This window comes from Oculina patagonica, chromosome 5 (genome assembly GCF_052425735.1).
Source record: "Oculina patagonica isolate OP01 chromosome 5, crgOcupat, whole genome shotgun sequence".
NCBI classification, from domain to species: Eukaryota; Metazoa; Cnidaria; class Anthozoa; order Scleractinia; family Oculinidae; genus Oculina; species Oculina patagonica.
Genome location: NC_135762.1, coordinates 24,964,797 through 24,985,940, shown reverse-complemented (window position 1 = coordinate 24,985,940; position 21,144 = coordinate 24,964,797). Strand labels below are relative to the sequence as shown.

Genomic DNA, 21,144 nt, shown 5'->3' with positions numbered 1-21,144 from the left:
TCTACGTTAGCCTCCCACGTAGTCGTTCTTAGGGGCGATCGTGTTTCACCCCTAAGAACGACTGCGTGGGAGGCTAAATCTACGTGCGAAAACATTCAAACGAAAATGAGTTTGATTTGCATGAAAATGAAATCTATTTACATATGAATTGTTTCGCACGTAGACACGTTTTGAAACAGAGGCATTAGGAACTCGGAAATGGCGTATTAAGTTCAGCCTTTTTTTATGGGAGTTAAATATAAACTAATCACTTAAATGGCCAACAGATTCAGTATCTGTCCTTCTCAATTCAATCTTCCAACTTCTTACTTGCCGCCTTGTAGTATAACCATGTATACCTGCACAGGCTGGAGTCTTAAAAAGTCTCAATGGAAAACTGGTAATGCTTTCACTTATTTGGACCTGGCGAAGTATTCCGCTTCTAAGGGTAGACAATTAGATACTCGTGGAGAAGGAAAACGTCCGTGAAAAAAAATTTAGGAAAAGAAAGCTAGAAAGGCACTTGTCAGCCACGCCTTGAAGTCCGTGAAATCCTCCATTTTCGGTGCCAATGAAATTATAAAAATTGTATTATGAAGCGAAATCCTACTGCATCGCCGGAAGCTGTGTTACTGGGGGTCTGTAAAATACCGAAAATCCTGTTTGTCAACAAAAACAAAGGCGTGGCTGACTTGGGTTCTGCAATATTGAAATCCAAATTTAGACGTGATGGTACTGTTTCAGCTTTCATTGGTGCATATTTGCGTGTAATGCAATTTTTCGCTCTTGTACTATAAAATAATATTAAATAATAATAAAAAATATATTAAAGTTAAACCTTGAATGCAGTTATTCCATTTTGCTCTTACCAAGACTGACAAACTCTTCTTAATGAATTTCAGTTTCATGTCACAGCTGCAGTGCCCAATCTAAAAGTATGCTCAAGGCTGAATATCTTAGCACTCGGCATCCGTCTTTCCAGAAGTGCCACGCATCCTTCCGTGTTAAAAAAAGCGGCGTAAAGAGCATACGGTACATTTTTGTTCATGTACAAGGTCTTGAAAATTTTGATTTTACGGTTCGATACTACTAATTTTAAGCTAATGTCCAATCATTGACGAATAAGTAGTGATCATCTTCTTGAAAAAACAGATTTTATGTTTTAAAAGCTTGTAATTCAAAAAGGAGTTCAGCGACCCTTGTCCTTTACTATTGAATGATGATCAGCATGTAAAGATACAACTTTTTTGCAAAGCTTTAAATGTTCTTCTGAAGGGGTTTGGAGCCATCATAAAGTTTAGAAAAATTAAGGTGCCTCTGAATCCCTTCCAAAGATCTTTAAAAACCTTGCGACAAAGTTGAACGAGATTTTGTTTTCGACAGGTTAAACTGCTGCTGTGGTAAACAATTGATCTTGTTAACCAATGATTGAACGAACGCGTTTGTCGGAAACTATTTTGAGATAATCTTCAACTGAAATAAGGAGGCATTATCTATTCCGATCAAATCACAAGTGCTGTTTCCATTTTTCAGCCTTTCAATAAATTTCGCTGCCAAGCTCATAATCTTTACCGAATGGAACGTTTAACAAAATACATGTACAAATAGAAGGACTAAGAGGAGTACAACTGGTCAAAATTGGACAGGATTGGATCGCATTGCAAAATACAAAACGGACCTTGTCTTGTAATATCGCGATCCGACCGAAACAAACAAACAACAAACAAACTCGTTCTGGGGAGCGAGCCAGCTTTTTTCCATATAAACAGTTTGTTTTTTTTTTTGCCTCGCCTACCATGGACAAGTTGACACATACGGAACATGCGCAAATGCTGCAATCGGCCAAAACAAACATAGGGGGGCAGGGATGGCGCAGTGGTGAGAGCGCTCGCCTCCCACCAATGTGGCCCGGGTTCGATTCCGGCCCGGTACCATATGTGGGTTGAGTTTGTTGTTGGTTCTCGTCCTTGCTTCGAGGGTTTTTCTGCGGCCTCTCCGGTTTTCCTCCCTCCACAAAAACCAACACGTCCAAATTCCAATTCGATCTGGAATCAGTGGGATCAAGAAGAGCCACCTAGTGGAAGATCCCACTGTAAATTCCCATTTTTTTTAAGTCGAAGTCGTTTTAGCGTTCCTGATTTTAGAAAAGGCTGTCATAATAGATATTTCAAAATAACTCCCACCAGTCTTTTGAACCAACAGGGCCAAGTTTTGGTCAACAGGTACAACTTTCTCATATAAACGCTCGGTTAAAGATAGCGCGGGGGAGAGGTTAACTCTCCTACCAGGGACAACTCTACTCCATATAAACAGGCCCTTAGCCACCGTTGTTCCGTTTTGCTTTATTCAACAATTTGACAACAAGCTAGAGTTTTCTATAAGTGAATAGTCAACGAAGCGCAAACGAGCTGACTATGAACGCTCATAGAAAACGAGGGCGAGTAGTCAAATTATTTTAGTAAAAACTCTAAAGGATTGCAGTCCAAAACCTACACTTTATTGTACTTACACAACAATGGTAAAGAAAAGTTATCCCTTGAAAAAGCAACACACGAGTGCGTAGCCAATTCTCCTGTATTGTATTGCGCATCTTTACTGCGCGGAATTTTACGCGTGATTAGCGCGCACACATAAACAAAATGGCGGCTTTTTTCTATTGGGCTTTGGTCGCGAGAGAGAAATATCGTTGTTTTCTCGCAAACAGGTGCGGTGACCTGTCAGCGTTTTTCTCTTTTCTTTTTGATTTTTTTGTGTTGATCAAATTCTCTCAATAAAATGAATACAGATCAGTTTCTATGTTTGAAAATATAAATTATCACCGGAAACGTGTACTTTTCCAGCACTCACAAAAGAATTATAAAGGAATTATGCGGTATTGACAAGGTCTTCCTGCTCCTTCACGAATATGGTGACCCCCCTTTTTTATTTCAAAATTAAAGTTCCCCGAAGGTCAACAATCAATATGAAAAGTTTGAATGAAAATCTATGTCCAGTTCTATTTCAAGGGAATTACCTTAAGGGGTTACGCAAGTGAAAAGTTTTGAGAGAATATGTAGTATTTCTACTGTAGAAATGTGAAAGGGCTACCATTGTCTATTGAGGGTAAATGAAAAGGTCACCTTTTCTTACAAAGTATGGTAAGAGGGTACTAATTTGGACTACGGGGCGGGGCCGCATAAGCCTTTGTCCAGTAGCCCCGTAGCCCCCTGCCTAAAATCAAGACAGACATCTGGCTGTGATTATGGGGGTAATACGAAGGTGCTCCGATACAAATATAATTCAAATGAATTATTAGTGCGGTGGTACAATGAAAAATGAACAACTACGATTGGTCTAAGAATTAAAAACGTCCAACCATGCACCTTTCTATAGTTCGTCTTTTCGCACTCCTTCCGCCAGGCTAGGCAGAAACTCTTCCCAGAAAGCAACGTGATTTGCCTCAAGTTTACTCTCCACCCTAGGTTCCAGGTCAATTGCTAAGAAGTTTTCATCATCGGTCGTAAAGACAGGCCAGGTTACATCATTCTCATAAGGAATATGAGGCTCACTTTTGTTCGGGTCTCTACAAGAAAAAAAAAGTATTTTAAATTAAATTTATTTTAAGACACGACAAGCAATTATTCAATTCAGTCACGCAAAATACCGAAATATACCTTGGTCGCTCGAGAGAAGTATCGTGTATCGTATATCAGGCTTATACCAGATGTCACGCTACAAGCTAAGATAACGCAACTTTTGTTGAACAATCAGTCAATACAGAAGTTGTCAGCTACTTTCATTTAGTATACGTTAATTTTTTTGACAATTTCCTGTAAATTATTTAAGACCCCATTGAGAAACATCACCGCTCTTGCATGCATTGCGTGCCGTTTGTTATTTTGTTGACGGTCCGGCCCACAAATGGTTTGAGTTACTTTCGGAATTATCAGAATTATTGGGTATACGATTAGTATCTCACTTACCCATACTTTGCAAATCTGGTCCAAAGATTTAACATGTACGTGCAAAGTCCTCGCTCTACACCAATGTATGATGGCGCCATCTTAAAAGTCTCTTTATCATTAGACCATGCCCATCCAAAAACATAAGGGTTCTCGTCTCCGTGAGCGACTCCAAAGACTTCTGGGTACAAAGACAACGCCGCTCGATATCTAAACTGGTACAGACGAACAGGGACTTTGGATCTCGCGAGGGCTTTGGCCATATGTACTGCGGGCGCATTAAACCACGAGTCGGTGAGAAGATCAATCCACTGTTTCTCAATGTTCATCGGTACATCTGGAGCAGAATGGTTAGTATACTGGTACAAAATGGCTTCTTTTATGAGTTTATTTTCCCCGTCGGCTGAAAACCTCGCCTTCTTTACCAAACTGCTGAACATGGTAGGAGAAATTTCCTGACCAAGGTTTCTGGCTAGTTCGGAAAGAGGAACGATTCCGCCATCATTTTTGTTGACTCCAAGAATAACCGGTACCTTGTTGACAAATCCTTGCTCGAGCAATGTACTTGGTTCGTCGGTTAGGAATTCCCCATCAACCGTTACCACGGGGAACTTGGGACCAAGGTCCAACATGCTGCTGGTCAGCTGCGAAGCTTTAAGTAAATCCTCAGTGTTTCTTTCTCTCAAGCAAGCGAGCAACATTGTACTGTCATCGCATTCCAGACGTTTGATAATATCTCGTCCATAGTTGGGGTCTTTTGAAGCATGGAACGTGTACGGCATGGTGGCAGCACCGCTTTGTAAAATGGCTTTGTGAAATAGACCACTGGAAAGTGGAGAAAGCATGTGATAGGCAATGCTGGAAGCCCCTGCGCCTTGACCAAATATGGTTACCATACTAGGAATCCCGCCAAAACTCGCGATATTATCTTGAACCCATTTCAGTGCAGCAACTTGATCAAGCATCCCATAATTTCCCCTGAGTTCCGATCCGGGAGCGTTAAGGAATCCAAGAAGACCAAGGCGGTAGTTCACCGTCACAATAATGGCCCCGTGTCCGGTTATAATGCCTAGATATTCATTGCCAGAACCGTAATACAAACCACCGCCGTGAAACCATACCATGACTGGTAATTTTAAGTGCTTTAATTTCTTTGAACGAAAAACGTTTAGATAAAGGCAGTCCTCATCCACTGAACCTAAAGAAACGATAGTATAAATTAATAACAGTTTGAGTGTTAATAACAGTTTAAGGTCTGGTTTCTTCCACAATCTAGGGTAATATCCAGGGTGGGTGTCTCTCGCAACCGTTATTTGGGTCCACGGGTGCGAAGCAGACTGTCCCTTGAGAGAACTAACATTGTCAGCAAGAGAACCGAGCCGTGCGCAGCTTTGCGCAAACGCTAAATATAATTACAGATATAGATATGTCCATGATACAACGCTAATGAAATGCACGATTTTTTGTGGTAAGAATCACAGTGCCCTTACTACTGATAAAAAGTAACCAAAAAACATGATTCTGTCAAATACGAAAATGGCCAATAACTTAGTCATATATGAAGTACTTGTTAAACAAAACCTTTTCTTTTTGAAAGCCCTTAATCCACTTAGATCTTTTTTTAGAGAAATGTCATCTCGGAGTTTTGTGATATGGGAAATCTAATATAATTATGATGCCTATTATCCTCTGAGAGGCAACGTAAGTCGGGTACCTTATAGCACCAGCTCCGATTTACGGGAAGGCAACAACAGCTCGAAAATTAAGTTTCCAAATTTTTTTTGACACTTAAATTATCCGTCGGTTCCTCTCAATCCTGGGGCTTTTCAGAGAAGATTCGAGGCAAACTTCAATCGAAATAAGCCATACATTTCACAGTAAAAAACATGCATCGGTCATGTTTGCAAACAACTTGAGCCACTTTCCACAGACCTTTTCCAGTCCCCGGACACTTTTTTTGGCCAAAAAGCGCACATTTTAGCGAAAAATAGCAAAAAAACGTTATTTATGCATTTCTAACTATTACAAAAAAAGTAATAAAAATATTGTGTCATATACACTTTCATATTTAGCTAATGAATCCAAAAATAATAAGCTAAACAAATTACATGGAAAACCATCGTTCCAAAACTTTTGCTTAATTTTTTTCTTATATTTAAAATTTCTTGATTAATTTATTATTTAACATACACAGTCTTTGTATACCTGATTGAAGAATCGTTGACCCATAAAGGCATAAACCATGAACGATGCGACCCAAATGTTTACTGGAAAATCAGATAAAATAATCGTCGGATGTGACAGAATGAACACGATAATAAGACAGGTTGCATAAAACCCAAAATAAGAAAATTTATTATATAAACATCAGTGAAATACCAGGAAATCTTTCGCACGAAAAATCTATCTTCACACGTGAAAAAACATGTTATTTTCACCTGTGAAGATATCGATTTCGGAACATCTGGCAGTGTGCCCGTTCAATGCTTAATGAGCCAAAGAAAATCGATATTAAGTCAAAATCCCGATCTCCTCGCAATCTTCGGCAATCTTCGGATATCTTCGGAATTTTCGGAAAAGTTCGGAAAATGTTGGAAACATTCGTACGACCTTCGGACAACATTTTGAAAATCTTCGGAAATCCTCGGAAACGGTCGGAAATCTTCGGAAAATCGTCAAAAACATGGTTATTAGTAGGTTAATATAATAAACAGAATATTACATGGGCTTGGAGATATGAAGTTAACTTCTCGTGTTCAAATCAATATCCCACTCGTTCGCTGCGCTCACTCGTGAGATATCGATTTGAACACTCGAAGATAAACTCCGCCCCTGTAATATCCTCTATATGTTTATTATCAATGAAGGAAATATCGCTAAGCATACCATGGCTGTCTACCCAGAATACCATTGGGTCATATCGTTCATGGTTTATGCATTCACCGGGTCAACAGTTCTTCAATTAGATATATGTCACTTTCACAGCCTTTCATAGACTTCATAGCCTCACAGCTTTCATTTAGTACAGTAATACCGAACTTATAAGATCAAACGAGCAAGCAAAATATGGGGGTATAATTTCTAACACTGCAAGTGACCCATTTTGTAGCTTCATTTAATACAACAAAAATGCAGTGCGATAATAAACCCTAATTCGATGATTTAACGGTTAAACTGGTAAAATGTCCGCGCATATTGATACAGCCTTGCAAATAATGGGTGTACCATATCAATTATTTTGATGTCTGTATAATCGATCGACCGGCACACAATGCAATAATCGGGCTTAACCTTTATCCTACATATGTGACATTGCGGTTGGGCAAATGCATTACTGCATTACCAATATTTGGCACTGGGATAATTATTCATCGTTACTAGCAACTAGGGCCAATGTGACATGCGTTGCCGAAGTCTCTATTGTCAGTTCACAGTCTGGTCATGTCAACATATTTATTTTCTGGATATATGTACGCAACCCCAAAGATAAAGCCTGAATAAAAAAAGAAATGTTTTGCTTGAACATACCAACAGTATTATTCCATGGGAACCACTCTTTATTCTGCGGGCACGAAGCACCATATTTCGTTCCATCCCTGACATCTTCCCAAGGCGTCACTGGCTGAGGTGGAGCAAAGCGAAGCTCGCCAACTGGAGAAGCGGCGTATGGAATCCCAAGGAACTGCTCCACTGTTAAACCGAACACATCAAGTTTAGTACTTCCGCGAACGGGCCCTGATTTAAGCTGCACAACAAGCTCGTCTGGGGCTGTTGTTGCGTCAGCTCCATTCCCAACTGTGAACGAAGCAACGAGAAACAAAAGAAAAGTTGAGGTTTGGAATATTGAAAATCGCATTGTACTCAAGCGGTTGATAAAGTCGACTAGATTGGAGTTACTTTCGAGATTCAGAGCAGAATGCTTTCAATAACATTGCAAATGGGTCAAACAAAGCCCAACGGATTGATGTCAACTGCTCAACTTTTGATTGGTTGACGATTTTAGGGGCCAATATGAATAAAATCTAAAGATTTTAATCTGACAACAAAGAGTCGAAAGCACGCAACATATAAACCCAGTGAAGCCCATCGTGCATCGTGCATTCTTCATAAACAACATGCAAAATAGGCAATATATATTCACAATATATGCCATATACAAGAGAACGTCAGCGCCGGACCCCATAGTATTGTTAACCGTTTTGCATTTCTTTACAATCAGCCAGGTCAGATGTACGAAACACGAAACTAGGGGTCTTGAAGGCTGTCTGGTTTAAGGGTAAACGGATCGTAATCGGAAATTCTTTTGCTTACGAACAAATAGACTGCTACCAAAAATACAATGGCAGCCCTCCAAAAAATATATCATTATTTCAATCAACACAATTAACAGACAGGGGTGTGTCAACGGCTTATATTGAACCATTGAGCTAACATTTGCATAACCTGACTGCAAATATTTATTAAGCGTGCAAAATAAGTCGTTGTACATGGTGAGCTTTTCAGTCGTTATGTCAAAAACCACAGCAATTTTCATATGTATCCTAACGGTGTGTTATACACACGCTCAGTCGCCGGGTCCTGTAATCGAACTGAAGTCAGGATCAGTTCGTGGTCTCAGTTATCCGATTGCCTTTGGTTATGTGATCAATCGGTTCGTTGGAATTCCGTACGCTGCACCTCCAGTTGAAAATCTTCGTTTCTCTGCCCCTCAGCCGGTAATTCCGTGGGAAGGAGTGAGAGATGCAGGCATGAAATTCGCTGCTCATTGCCCTCAAAACCCTGTTCATTTTCCTTGGAATGTGACAGTTGGTAAGTGGCTAAAATGCATGAGCAAGTCGATAGAGTAGAGGTATGAAAATTAATCCTCTGTGACAAATCCCGAGCACAATATGGCGCATATAACATAAATATTCGAGTTTGTTGTTAATTTGTTGCCAGTCGAAGCAAAGGACTTAGCCATCCTCGCAAAAGGGGCGAAACGAGAAACGGGAGAAATAGCGACGAAAGTTTTCAAGAACGTCTTTCAGCCGTTCTTAAAAACTTTCGTCGCTACTATTTCTGCCCGGTTTATTCCTCGTTTCGCCCCACTAACTGCCCCTGGGTCTCCGAGGATGAGGACTTAGCTCGAGACGACAGTTTTTCAAAAATTGCTACAGCGCTAATGCCAGTTGATGACCAACTAAGTCGGAAACTAAGTGTAACGCTTGCCTGCCTTTAGAAACTAGTAACTTTATATGCAGTGGCTTTACTCATCACTGTGCTTGTGTAGCCTCCTTTGTAGCCGTTGTTTAAGTCACGCAATCCTTCTCCAATTTCAGTGATAATTTATCTAGCGAGTTATCAATTGGACAGATTTGTGTTATCATATCTGCCAAAGCAATCAAACTGAGACCTTGATTGATACTTTCTCTACATGTGACATCTAATAATTGTTTTATTGTACTTTTAAAACTTTTATTTATTATTTTGGGCTAACTTTACAGAGTAGACAAAGAGCGCGGCCTGGGGAGAGTACTAAATCTTCCGAGAGGGCATATGGTGAGGTTTTTTCTTACACTACCTCTCCCTCCAAGGCCATTTGTAGAATTTGTACGATCTCGTCGAATACACAGAAAAAAATGGCCATGTCACGTCAAATTTATTTTATTTTTTTTTTTTTTTTTTTGGAAAATTTTTTTTTTTAAAAAAAAAAAAAAAAAAAAGGGATCCTTTGTGATATACAAACTTGCCTTCAATCGAGAGAAAACTCAAGATAAAAGTTAACTAACATTTCAAAAAAAAACTAATTAGGTAACAATGAAACAGAAAGAAACAAAGATTGTTTTGATATGAGAGATTTTCAAACGAAAAGAAAAATAATAAGAAAATTTTAGACTCAACAATTATATTTCCTGATGCGCCTTTTGTGTTTAGTTAGCTGTTTGGTGTATTTGCCACTGATGGATTTTTATAACGAGTAAATTACGTTCTCGCGTCTTTAGGGGACATGAGCGAGGACTGCTTGTATTTAAACATCTGGAGACCCGCTGGTATTAAGTCTGATAAGCCACTTCCGGTGTTTGTGTGGATCCACGGTGGTGGTTATTACACGCAGACTGGAAACAACTACGATGGCACAGCACTAGCCGCTATTGGCAGTGGTATGATTGTAGTGACCATCAACTTCCGCCTGGGTCTCCTGGGGTTTCTTAACATCCCAGGAACAGAGCTGAAGGGAAATTATGGGATGCTCGACCAAGTGGCAGCACTCAAGTGGATCCGGGACAACATTGCAGCATTTGGTGGAGATCCGAACAGAGTAACAATCGCTGGTCAAAGCTCTGGAGCTGCGAGTGTTGCTTTGCACTTGGTGTCACCGCTGTCGAAGGGCTTGTTCCATCAAGCTATTCTTCAGGGTGGTGGTTTAACCTCTCCGTTTTCCACCTATACCAGCAAGGATCCAAACTATGGGAAGCCATTTTTGAAAAAACTGAACTGCGTCTCAGACGACGTGTTAACTTGCCTTAGAAGTAAGATCGCGGAAGAGTTTCTTGAGGCCACTGATTCCTTTGAAGATGCGAATTTAGGAAAGGATCTGCCCTTGGTAACAGTAGATGGACACTTTCTCCCAGATGAGCCATCTCAGTTACTTGAACAAGGAAGATTTCAGAAGGTCAAGGCAATCATCGGCGTAAACAAAGACGGTGGATCAATGACGTCATGGAAGTTGCAGTATGAAGCAGCTGGCCAGAAAATAGACCATGTAGTGTTCCAGAAGGTCGTAAAGGAATCTCTTTTAGTCCAGAATGGAGAGAACGACATGATCAAAAGAGCTATTCTCTATAAGTACACAAACCATGCCGACCCAGACTCCCAGCAGCAGATTGAAGAAAATTGGCAGCAACTTGTGGGCGATTCATGGTTTGTTGCGCCCGCGATCAAATTGGCCAAAGCCCTTGCTAAAGCAGGCGTTCCACCGTTTTTCTACTATTTCACACATCGCGCAAAGTATTCTGTGTACCCAGAGTCCTATGGTGTCTGTCACGGTGACGAGTTGCCTTACGTATTCGGAGGACCTTATGTAAAGAAAATGATGGCGGCATTTCCACTGGCCTCCAAATACACTGAAACTGAACGAGGATTTGACCAGAGTATTCAAGAAGCGTGGAATAACTTTGTAACCGCTGGGTAAGAAATCTTAAGAATTTTGCTAATAAACAATTAGTTGACAAGCTCGAGGTTTCTATCGGCTGATAGTAAGCGAGGTGCGAAATCCCCAAAAAGGCGATAGAAACAGAGAGCGCTCCGTTTAACTGTTTTAGCATAACCCAGACACCGATCTATTCAACAAAAAGTTCTGTAATAATGATTTATTTTTAGTTTTGGTTTGTGATTTCGGTAATTTGAACTGTGCGCGCTCTCAGGGCAGTCCATCAAAAACTATATTCTGCCCTGAGTAGCCAATCAGATTGCGGGTTTGACTTATAGTCGGTCACTGGGTTATGCTCATTATCGTGCGACGTTTTTTTGCCTCGTCACGCAATCAAGGAGGGATTGCGTGACGAGCCAAGGAGCGTCTGCGTAGCTAGATCAGTTAACGGACGAGGCAGTAGTCGTAGTTGGCTAAAACCACCTGATGCTGTCTTTCTTGTGTTATTATTTACGAAATTGTATTCTGAAAGAATTGCATTTTTACAGCTAGATGGCAAGAAAAACAGCGTAATTTATAATGAAGATGACAAATTTTACCTTTATCATTAGATAATCAGTGCTTTGCAAAATGTCGGACGAATCTTCCAAACTGTATATAAAGTAAAACCAGCTACGTGACATTTATTTTAATCTTTGTTTTCAGTGATCCCAACATATATGACAAGAGTCGAGTGGACGCCGCAGACGGTACCATTCCCTGGCCGCCATTTACAACCGAGAGTGAGAAATACCTGGTGCTTGACTTGCGTATGAAGATTGAAGAACGTTTACTTCCTGACCGAGTAGCATTCTGGAACGATTTCCTACCGAAACTTTCGGATGTTGACGAGTTTGTCACGACGACTGCTCACACCATACAAAAGGACGAACTTTGAACTTTGATTCCGTTGTTGGACGCGAGTGACACACGCGTGTCAGCCTCGGATACTGAGCAGTAATGTTGAACGACGCTAGCGAGTGACACGCGTGTTAGTCTCGAGCAAACGGCATTAGTAATCATAACAATTATCATCATAGTAATTTTTCTTGGACAATTTTTTCTTGGGCAATTTTGTCCATGGGGGAAAGGCGCAACGAGGTTAACGCTTTGTGAAGCACCAACCCCGTGCCCTACTTTTTTGCGATAAGTATGTGGGTTTTTAATGTCCACTGCTGACCATACAACACTGAAGATGCAGGAGGCGGGACCTACGGTTTATCGTCCTTATCTGAGAAGACAAAGTAGTAACGAGTAAGCAGCACATTAGCGCATCATCAGGCCGTCGTTGACCATTTCCATTTTGTTTTCTTTCACGTGATATCACAGATCAAGATGGGCTAGGACGAGGTTAGGAGGTTAACGTTTCTTGATGTTCTAAATTGTTAATCCCTGTTTTTTCACGATCCATAAAGTCCTAATTTACATGTACTTAAAGGACACAGCAATAGTTCAAAATATTTCCACAAAAACAATATACAGTTAGATGCACCGAAATAAAGCTAAGATTTTTTCCCCTAGACTCAGCAGTAAATTGCATGTGCATTATGTTTCCCTTTTCTCATGCCCTTGACAAAACTTCAAACATAATGAAGCTATTTCACTTCTTGGGGTTTCCCCTGTTCATGTCATAGGTCGAACCAGGAGCCATAATCGGAAACGGAGACCGTAAGCGCGCGATTGAGGTTGTCCCCATGATATGGAACAATTGTGCTATTTTTAGCACAAATTGCGCCATCTTAGACGTCATAAACCGCGCGAATACACGCAAAATTGCGCGGATTCTCGCGTGGATCCGCTCGGATAGTACCGGAGTTGCGTGTTCAGTGTCACGTGAGTCGCGAAACCATTCGAGTCTGCACGAAAAGCTAGAAAAGTTGAGAACAAAAAAGAAGGCAGTCAAGTTCAGTGAAAACCTCAAATTTTGTATGGATAATATCGTATACCAAGCTGTGAAACTGCCATGTCGAACTTAATTCATCTCCTTGATGTAAAGCACAAGATTAACTACCGTTGCAACTGCTGGAGAAGTTTTCTGAGATGAAATTCGCGATGTAAACATTATTTGGATTACTCGAAGCCATCGTGGTCTGATCGACACTCCAGCCCAAGCATCGCCAAAAATGAAAATCGTAATTATACACTGACAACAGAAGCAACTTGGCTGTGTCTTATTCTGTGGAAATAATTTCGTATTTGCCGAAAGAGCTTGCAGCGCGGATCGAGACGAACGAGCGAAATACAATCCTGGTATGACTGTAAATAAATATATCTTATTAACCACGCGCGAGGGCCGTACTGGGCGAATATTGGCCCGAGGTCTTGACAGTACGGATCGAGCGCAGCGAGGTCCGTACAAAAAAGACCGAGGGCCAATATTCGCCAAGTACGGTCCCGAGCAAGCTTGGTTAATAAGAGATTTATTACACGACTGGAAACTTTGTGTAGTGAGAATTGCTACCCGGTAGATGTCCTGGAAAACAATGTGCGGCAAAACTTTTCCGTGCGCTATTAAAAAGAAGTTATAGCTATTTCTGTGTTTAAGGTCATTTCATTTTTAAAGCGATAAAAACTCCGGAAAAATCTTGCAAAAAAAAAATCTTGCAAAAATCTTGCGCTAAATCGCGCTGGAATTAGTGCGGGATCATCCGGGACAAAACCCGGTCCGATACTTGGAAAATATCGGCCCTCGCGGGACCGGAAATTAAGTAATCTGATTGGCTGATTCAGTTATTGGCCCTTGGACCGCCTTAGTCGTGTAATAAGCTTACTTATTGATGTACTTGAGCTTAATTGGTCTTAATTATAAATCCCGGTTTTAAATCTCGGTTTTAATAAAGCTTTTTTTTATATTAATATGCCCTGGATGTTTACGTGTCGAAGTATCACAGGCATTTGATTTGCAAGAAATGGCCTCAAAACAGTGTCTTTGTGCTTATCTCTGCTATCGGCCAGGGTTTCGGTTTGTCTTGAAAGTCTGGCATTTATTTGATTTGAGCATGTGATCATATTTAGAGAAGTATATACCTCAACCTTTTTGTCAAAAGATTATAGTTTCATCTACGATTAAAGAGTTGTTTTTCATTTTTAATCGGAGATAAGAAGTCACAAAACTTTTATTCTAGAACTGAATAATTTTGGTATTTTATGATTCCAAAAATAAACCTATTTAATAATTTAAATTAATTTCATTACTCTCATCTTACACTTTACTGTACTCATTGATAGGAGCATATTTAAATATCTTCTGTAGTTATGTTTTCATTGATGGGACATTCAAAGTTATGCTATAGGTAACCATTTATGCAAAAAGTGTTCTGCAGAAATAAAAAAATCATAATTTTGATTGGATGAGTAAAAAAGGTGAAGGCAAGCACCCTTTCCTAAACTTAATTTGGAGAGAAAGACACATGCTATTTCTATAAAAAGGAAATATTTAATATGTGTCACTTAAACTCTTGAACACCAAACTGCAGCAGGTCTAAGTTTAATTCTTCTTACATAAAATGGACAAGTAGTATACTAAAAAAGATGTTATGGATAGCACATCCATGATTTTTGCCAAAAATAAATCTATGATTTTCAATAGGTGTCTTGCATGTCTTGCATCACCAAACAATATTGTTTGCTATATGGTTCTTCTGACATCTTTCTCATTGGTAACCTTTGTCGAAGTTCTGTGATATCATACTGAATCTTTACTTTTGATGAATCTTTTGAACTATGTCCAGTTTTGTCACAAATTAATTAGATCTTATAATTAGGAGTGATTTGTAAGTTTTTTGTCACTTCTCCCTTATTGTATGGCTATACTGATTTCTTTATTTTTGGCCTACAATTTCCTTCAGTTTCCTCCCTTCCAACTAGGAAAAATTCTGAAGCTGCTCATAATAAAGAAGTAAGAATTCATCCAGTTTTTGTTGTTTATAACAAAAGTAAAAGTGAAAGGTGAAAAGGTTATACAACTTCAAACTTTTTAGCTTGTATAATCTTTCTGGTAGAATAGCTATAACAACACTGAGTCGGTTAAGTGTGACGAATCTGAGCTTCACTTTGGATGTATATATATATTCCTCTTTTGAACGGAATATAAGCACTTTGCCTTCATTTCATTTAACATACAGTTAGTCTTGTATTTCATGATGCTAATATAATGATGCATTTTTATATGTTTATTTAGTAATAATGTCAATAATATAACAGATGCTCATCTTTTAGTGCTTTAAACCGCAGATTAGTTTGACCTGACCCTAATAGTGCTTTTTTTTGTTTCTTTGTTTTACTTATGTTTTGTTATTGTTATCAGTCCTATCCCTAGGACATTTAACAATTTAAGAGGCCATTTTAACAGTACCCAAGATAAAACACAAGGCTAATTAAATGGTATGGGAAGTTGAATTCCAGTTTAACAACCATAATAGTTGTAATAGTTGCATAACCAGACTGCACTCAATTTCTGTAGTCCAAGAAATTTGATACTGTAATGTACAATTTTGAATTTTCAACACAGTTTTTCCTGAGAGAGAGGAATTTTTTTTTCTCCTGTGACTTCAGTTTATCTTTTTGGCTCACTGATTGCAATTTAATCTTTAAAATTTGTCATCCCTGAGTAAAAAAAATTAACATTAATAGCAATAGTTGAATGCTCCCTGCTTTCGAAAACATGGCCAAAATATACTGCAGCTTTTAAGAAATTGTTTTTAATTATTCCATGTTATCTAACAAAGTTAGTACATATATGACCAGATGAAAAGTTATTGCTGCAAATAAATTAAAATACAAGAGACTTAAAGAAAAATTTCGGAGCAAAATCAGTCAGATAAGGAACTTGAATGGGGCAAAACATTTAAGAAACATGTAAAGATATTCCTAAACTACTCCATTACTCAGTATCAAAGTCCTAGCTATAAACATGCGAGGCTGCTGTACAACATATAAAAGCATCGAAGAAAGAACGACATGATGTATACAGTCGTATTTCGGCAAAAATATGGTCTCTGTTTGCCCCTGTCGATCTTTATGCTTTGCGTCTCCTTGTCGCTGCGCTCTAAAACGAGTAAGTAAATGTCTTGCGCCTCCTCGTATACGACATCTGCTCCGACGCGTTTTCACGCTGTTCACGACTGAATTTGTCGGGAAACAATGCTGCTGCAGACATCCGAACCACTAGAATCACCCTCACTTTCATGATCACTTTCAAGGAAGTGCTCAAGGAAGGATTGATGTAACTGAGGAGTAGAAACAGATGAAAAAAATCCAATATCTGCTTCACTTGAAGAGGTAATTTTGGACGCCATTTTGTTTGTTTTTCTCCGCGCGACGTCCTCGCAAAAATCCTCGCAGCAGTACGCGCGCGTACCACACGCGATGGCGCAATTTGTGCTAAAAATAGCACAAATGTTCCATATCATGGGGACACCCCCCAATACTGAAATGGCACGCGCTTACGGTCTCCGTCCCCGATTATGGCTCCTGGTCGAACTGGCTTTGAAAACTCAATGCACCGCGACTCAAAACTAAACCTAAACAGCAGAGGATGCCCAGGCTCATGCTTTGACAACTCGGTCAAAATGGTGGCGTCAAAATTATAAGGATTTGTCTAAAACTTTATAGCAAAAATTGCTTTCGAAAGAAAATATAATAAACAGCTAGAGAAGTCCACATTTTACATCATATGTTGTCTATATAATGTTACTTGACAGTTCTAAAGCATTTAGACCCTATTTAACCGACATTTTTAATTTTAGTTTACTCTTAAGCTTAAACAACAAGCCAAAAAGTGTTTTTAATCGGAGCTACTCACTCCAAAACTTTGCCAGTGCATAGTTCGAAGATCAGACTTTCAGAACACCAAACTTTTGATCCGCCTGCTTCTCTCTGCGATTTAAGAATACGGGAAAAACTGAAACCATGGTTTGCAAACTTTTGGCTTTCTCCAGCACCTTGACTCCGAGAGAGAAGACGCGTTTTAATTAGACTCGCCCATCACGTGCAGGCTCGCGCTATGATTGGCGATGGTTGTCAAGGCGACGAAACGTTTTTCAGTCCCGTAGAGGAGGAAGGCAAACAAGAACGTCGAGGGTGCTATGCTTTATATATATCTACTGGCCTAAGCTGCCACGGGCTAATTTTGCCTTACGTATAAATCTTGACTCACAGATATACCGTGTAGATCATTTTGGCACGTTATTTTATTTTCCTCCCACATTTTACCTTCACTAAAAGCGTTTTGTGCGGTTTAAATAGTTATCTTCACTGTATCTTAAACCAACACACATTATAAAATAATTAAGATAGTACGCGCGCTCTCATTGGTCGATAGGTGAGGTTAGATGAGAGTATGTAAACACAGTTGTGACGTCACACTTTCTGCGTTTCCTGGCACAATTTCAAAACATTATAAAACTGCCAAAAAGACTTGTAAAGTAATTTCAAGTACAAATGTTAAACAAATGGAAAACAATACCAAATTTTGATATGTGTTTCGGCTTTCTCTTCCTACATTAGCCGAGGAAAAAAGCAAAAGAAAGAAGAACCACAGCGCTTTGCATCGTGAGCGCTAGACGAGCTCGTGGAGGAAGCTCAAGCGAACGACAAAATATGCAACAAAATACGCAGTAAACATTTTTCAAATGCATTTTTGCATTTAAGTACTACAATAAAATTCACTATAAGACATTCTTTATTAGAAAAAAAATATAGGTCAAAGCAGACGAAACCATATGCTACAAATTAATCTTAAATTCAAACTTTGCACGGCCGATCGGTTGCCGTCTTTTTGCCGTCAAATCTGCTTAAAGGTCAAATGCAACGAAATTGGAATTTTTTTCTTTTGTCCGCAAACCTGTCGTTTATGAAGGTACTAATGATAATAAACTCTCAGAAATGGTTTTTGTGCGAATTGTGGCGCTTAGGAGATGAATATCCGACGATTTCCGAAGACTTCACGAAAACGAACCAAAAATGGCGCGCGTGGAATGGAATCGAATAGAGGTATTTGTGACGTCAGGTGTGGCGAGCAAATTTTCACGTGTTTTGAGCGATCCTTGCAAATCCTTGGGTTTGTTCGATGGATTTCCAGAGTTTATGAAACAGCCGTTAGTTGAAACCGATGAAGACTTTGATTCAAGCCTTCGAAAAGTCTAAATACAGCCATATCAGTTCGAACTAACGGCTTCTGGCAAGGAATAAATCGATTTCTGGAGTGATTAATTCCGACTCTGCGAGTGAACAAGATGGCGTTTAAATCCGGCAACATCTACATTCACCAACAACGAAGGAATATGCCACATTTGAAATAAATAAATAGTTGAATATTAAGTTGAAGTATTGTCTTGCTTTTGTTCGAAAGGATTGCAATGTGGAATTATTTGTACACTGTTTGTAGCATTGCCCGAGCTGAGTGTGTTCTCTAAAATAACACAGCTTGAAGAATCAATAAAACCTTTAGAAGCTTTAAACTCATTCCCCTAAGCCAAATAATTTATTTTCAAAGATTGAAATTAAATACAGTGACTCACGGCGTGGCCTTTTAGCTTCAATCAGAATTATGCCTGGTATTAATATTGCTCTTTATTTGCCGAATTATTAACCTAGGTGATTATCTTGTAATCTGGCCCTTATATTTTTCAGTTGATTTTACTGTGGATTCTCTGGAAAAGGAATTGTCTTAAGTAGATGGGGTGTAGGTCGAAGATAACAATTTATGGCAACTTGCATCTCTTAAGACCCAGGTTATAAGATCTAACTTGTGTGCTGACACAGGACCTGACACTGGGACATGTAGCAGGGAAAATTTACACCTAGTTAATAGTTTTGTGTTTCAATGTCCTTGCTTACACATCCTTGTATGTACAAATTATCATGAGATTTTGTCAAAGCTGCATTATTATAAAATATGCTAGGAAGCAGGGATGACAAGTGGTGAGAGTCCTTGTCTCCCACCAATTGGCCCGAGTTCGATTTCCTGATTTGGCATCATATGTGGGTCGAGTTTGTTGTTCGTTCTCGGCCTTGCTCTGAGGGTTCTTCTTTGGGTTCTCCAGTTTTTCTCCTCCACAAAAATCAACACTTCCAAATTCCATTTCGATTTGGAAATTATACACTGCCCCACAAGCTTCTAGCTTTAATTCTCTCCATGTCCAAATAAAGGTTTATTTATTTTTATATAAAGTTGTTCATGCAATTTGTCATTTTATGTCAGCTTCTTTGTTTTGTACATTTATTGGTACTATTAACGGGTAATGTGTTCTTTTGTTATGGTTGGATGGGGTCGGACATCAATGCATAGCCCCTTTGTCAACATCCATCTTTGGACATGGTAAACATGTACAAACAACACAGATCCAAATCAAGCAATCACAGCCCACTAGCATGACCTTCTGATTTTGTGCGCTCATTTGCATGAAACCAACACCAGTATCCGTCACTTAAAACAGCACATTTTAAGACGATGTCGGAAGACAATGTTAACAAATGGATGCAGAGAGATGGCTATGCAAGTTCACTGAATGCATGTGTAAGAAGCTGATAACAGTTTCTAGTACTTTCCAGCCTATTACTATGATGGGTCAGTACTAATTTTTTGTCAGTTAATGCTGCAATTATTTTATTAAACAAATGTACCATCATTGCCGAACAAGTTGTGGTCATTTTTAGTTTGTCACTGGTAACCATAGCAACAGTAAAATCTATCAAAAATTACCCTTAATTTTCACTTTAAGCGCTTATAGCTTAAAAACGAGCTAAATGATAAGCAGCTAGGTGACAATCAAACTAAGTGCAGTGATTTTCCAAGACCCCCAAAGGAGACATTATAGCCTCTGCATGCACTGCTTGTAATTTATCACCTTATCTCAGACCAAGGGATGAATGCAACAGTATGAATACAAACAGTAGGTGCTTCAAAAAACTATTTCCAAGTTTACAAAGAAATTGATAAATTATCTTAAAAATACCCAATTTTAGAATGGCTAAAAACAATACTCTTTCACCTTGAGGAAAGGGGGGGGGGGGTACTCTTTATACTTTTGAGTAGGGGTGTGCTGGTGGGACTCTGTAACCGTACCCTATCCCAGACCATTTTCAGCTTATTTTGCAGTACCCTATCGTAGTATGCTAGACTACACACTGAAAATCCCTACCCTACCCCAAACTATTGTATCACTATTCCATCTTAAACTCATCTGCTTGAAAAACACACAGCAGCACACATGCATTTTCCTATCAAGCTCATATATGGGAGTATTAGGCTTGCTTACAAGTCATGCTCACAGAGCGCGAAGCCCGAGAGCTCAAGAGCGGAGTGCGAGAGCTCCGCACCGGGGTCTACTACCACCAAGCCAGAATCGAGAAGCGAACGACTTTTGGAAAGTCTATGGGAGTATGGGAGTACCCCCAGCAAGTGGGGAGGGGGTCTTGGGCACCAAAAATACCCATATAGATTTTGAAAGGGAGTATGCCTAAAGCTGTTACTGAGGAATTTGTAAAAGGTCAACAGATTTGGGGCAGACAAAATTATGAAGAGTTAATTTCAGAAATAAATTGTCATGACACACCTACAATCTGGTTGTAGATTCTCCTGAGCCAGTAGTTCACTTGACTTATACTTGACTTATAATGAGTGCTATGCAATGCAACAGTCATTGTACTGGACTGAAATGGGGTTAATGCAGATCTGAACAACAAATGAATCAGGTAAATTGGCCTTTACAAGTGAACAAACTCATCATATACATGTAGTTTTACATGAAAAATATAAACCTTTTCTTGGGCACCAACAATGTCCAGTCGTTGTTATATTTAGCATTCATAATAATTTCAAATATAAACAAACATTGAAAAGAGTGTTTCATTGTACACAATACTGTAAATTAAAAGCATTATTTTCCTTCAATGTCTGCATGTATAATTTAGCTTTTTAGACGATCGAAGCAATATAGGGAATATCATTTTTAAGTAAAAGAAACATAAACATAAAAAGTCTGTTTGTAACTTAATTAGTAAATTCATGCAAAGTTCCTTCCTGTAATAAAAAATATATTTTTAATACCAGCC

General features: G+C 39.3%; 2 protein-coding genes across 2 annotated transcripts; one reads left to right on the top strand and one right to left on the bottom strand.

Annotated features, from left to right (window-relative positions):
- Positions 1–2,454: 2,454 nt before the first annotated feature.
- LOC144653561 (cholinesterase-like) lies at positions 2,455–7,885 on the bottom strand. The gene is made up of 3 exons (XM_078513593.1): positions 7,449–7,885; positions 3,942–5,118; positions 2,455–3,541 (listed from the first exon to the last, which is right to left on the bottom strand). The coding sequence occupies exons 1-3, from the start codon at positions 7,774–7,776 to the stop codon at positions 3,346–3,348; spliced, it is 1,701 nt and encodes a 566-aa protein (XP_078369719.1). The 5' UTR covers positions 7,777–7,885; the 3' UTR covers positions 2,455–3,345.
- A 179-nt stretch (positions 7,886–8,064) lies between these two features.
- On the top strand, positions 8,065–12,610 carry LOC144653559 (cholinesterase-like). Its single transcript, XM_078513592.1, has 3 exons — positions 8,065–8,729; positions 9,902–11,087; positions 11,755–12,610. The coding sequence occupies exons 1-3, from the start codon at positions 8,408–8,410 to the stop codon at positions 11,984–11,986; spliced, it is 1,740 nt and encodes a 579-aa protein (XP_078369718.1). The 5' UTR covers positions 8,065–8,407; the 3' UTR covers positions 11,987–12,610.
- The last annotated feature ends 8,534 nt before the right edge of the window (positions 12,611–21,144 follow it).

Bases quoted from the DNA above. Each gene is read 5' to 3' on its own strand.
- LOC144653559 (XM_078513592.1), top strand. From the start codon at position 8,408: ATGGTGAGCTTTTCAGTCGTTATGTCAAAAACCACAGCAATTTTCATA. The intron at 8,730-9,901 runs GTAAGTGGCTAA...TCGCGTCTTTAG, and splicing joins TCCTTGGAATGTGACAGTTG to GGGACATGAGCGAGGACTGC. The intron at 11,088-11,754 runs GTAAGAAATCTT...CTTTGTTTTCAG, and splicing joins AATAACTTTGTAACCGCTGG to TGATCCCAACATATATGACA.
- LOC144653561 (XM_078513593.1), bottom strand. From the start codon at position 7,776: ATGCGATTTTCAATATTCCAAACCTCAACTTTTCTTTTGTTTCTCGTT. The intron at 5,119-7,448 runs GTATGTTCAAGC...TCGTTTCTTTAG, and splicing joins CCCATGGAATAATACTGTTG to GTTCAGTGGATGAGGACTGC. The intron at 3,542-3,941 runs GTAAGTGAGATA...TTTTTCTTGTAG, and splicing joins ACCAGATTTGCAAAGTATGG to AGACCCGAACAAAAGTGAGC.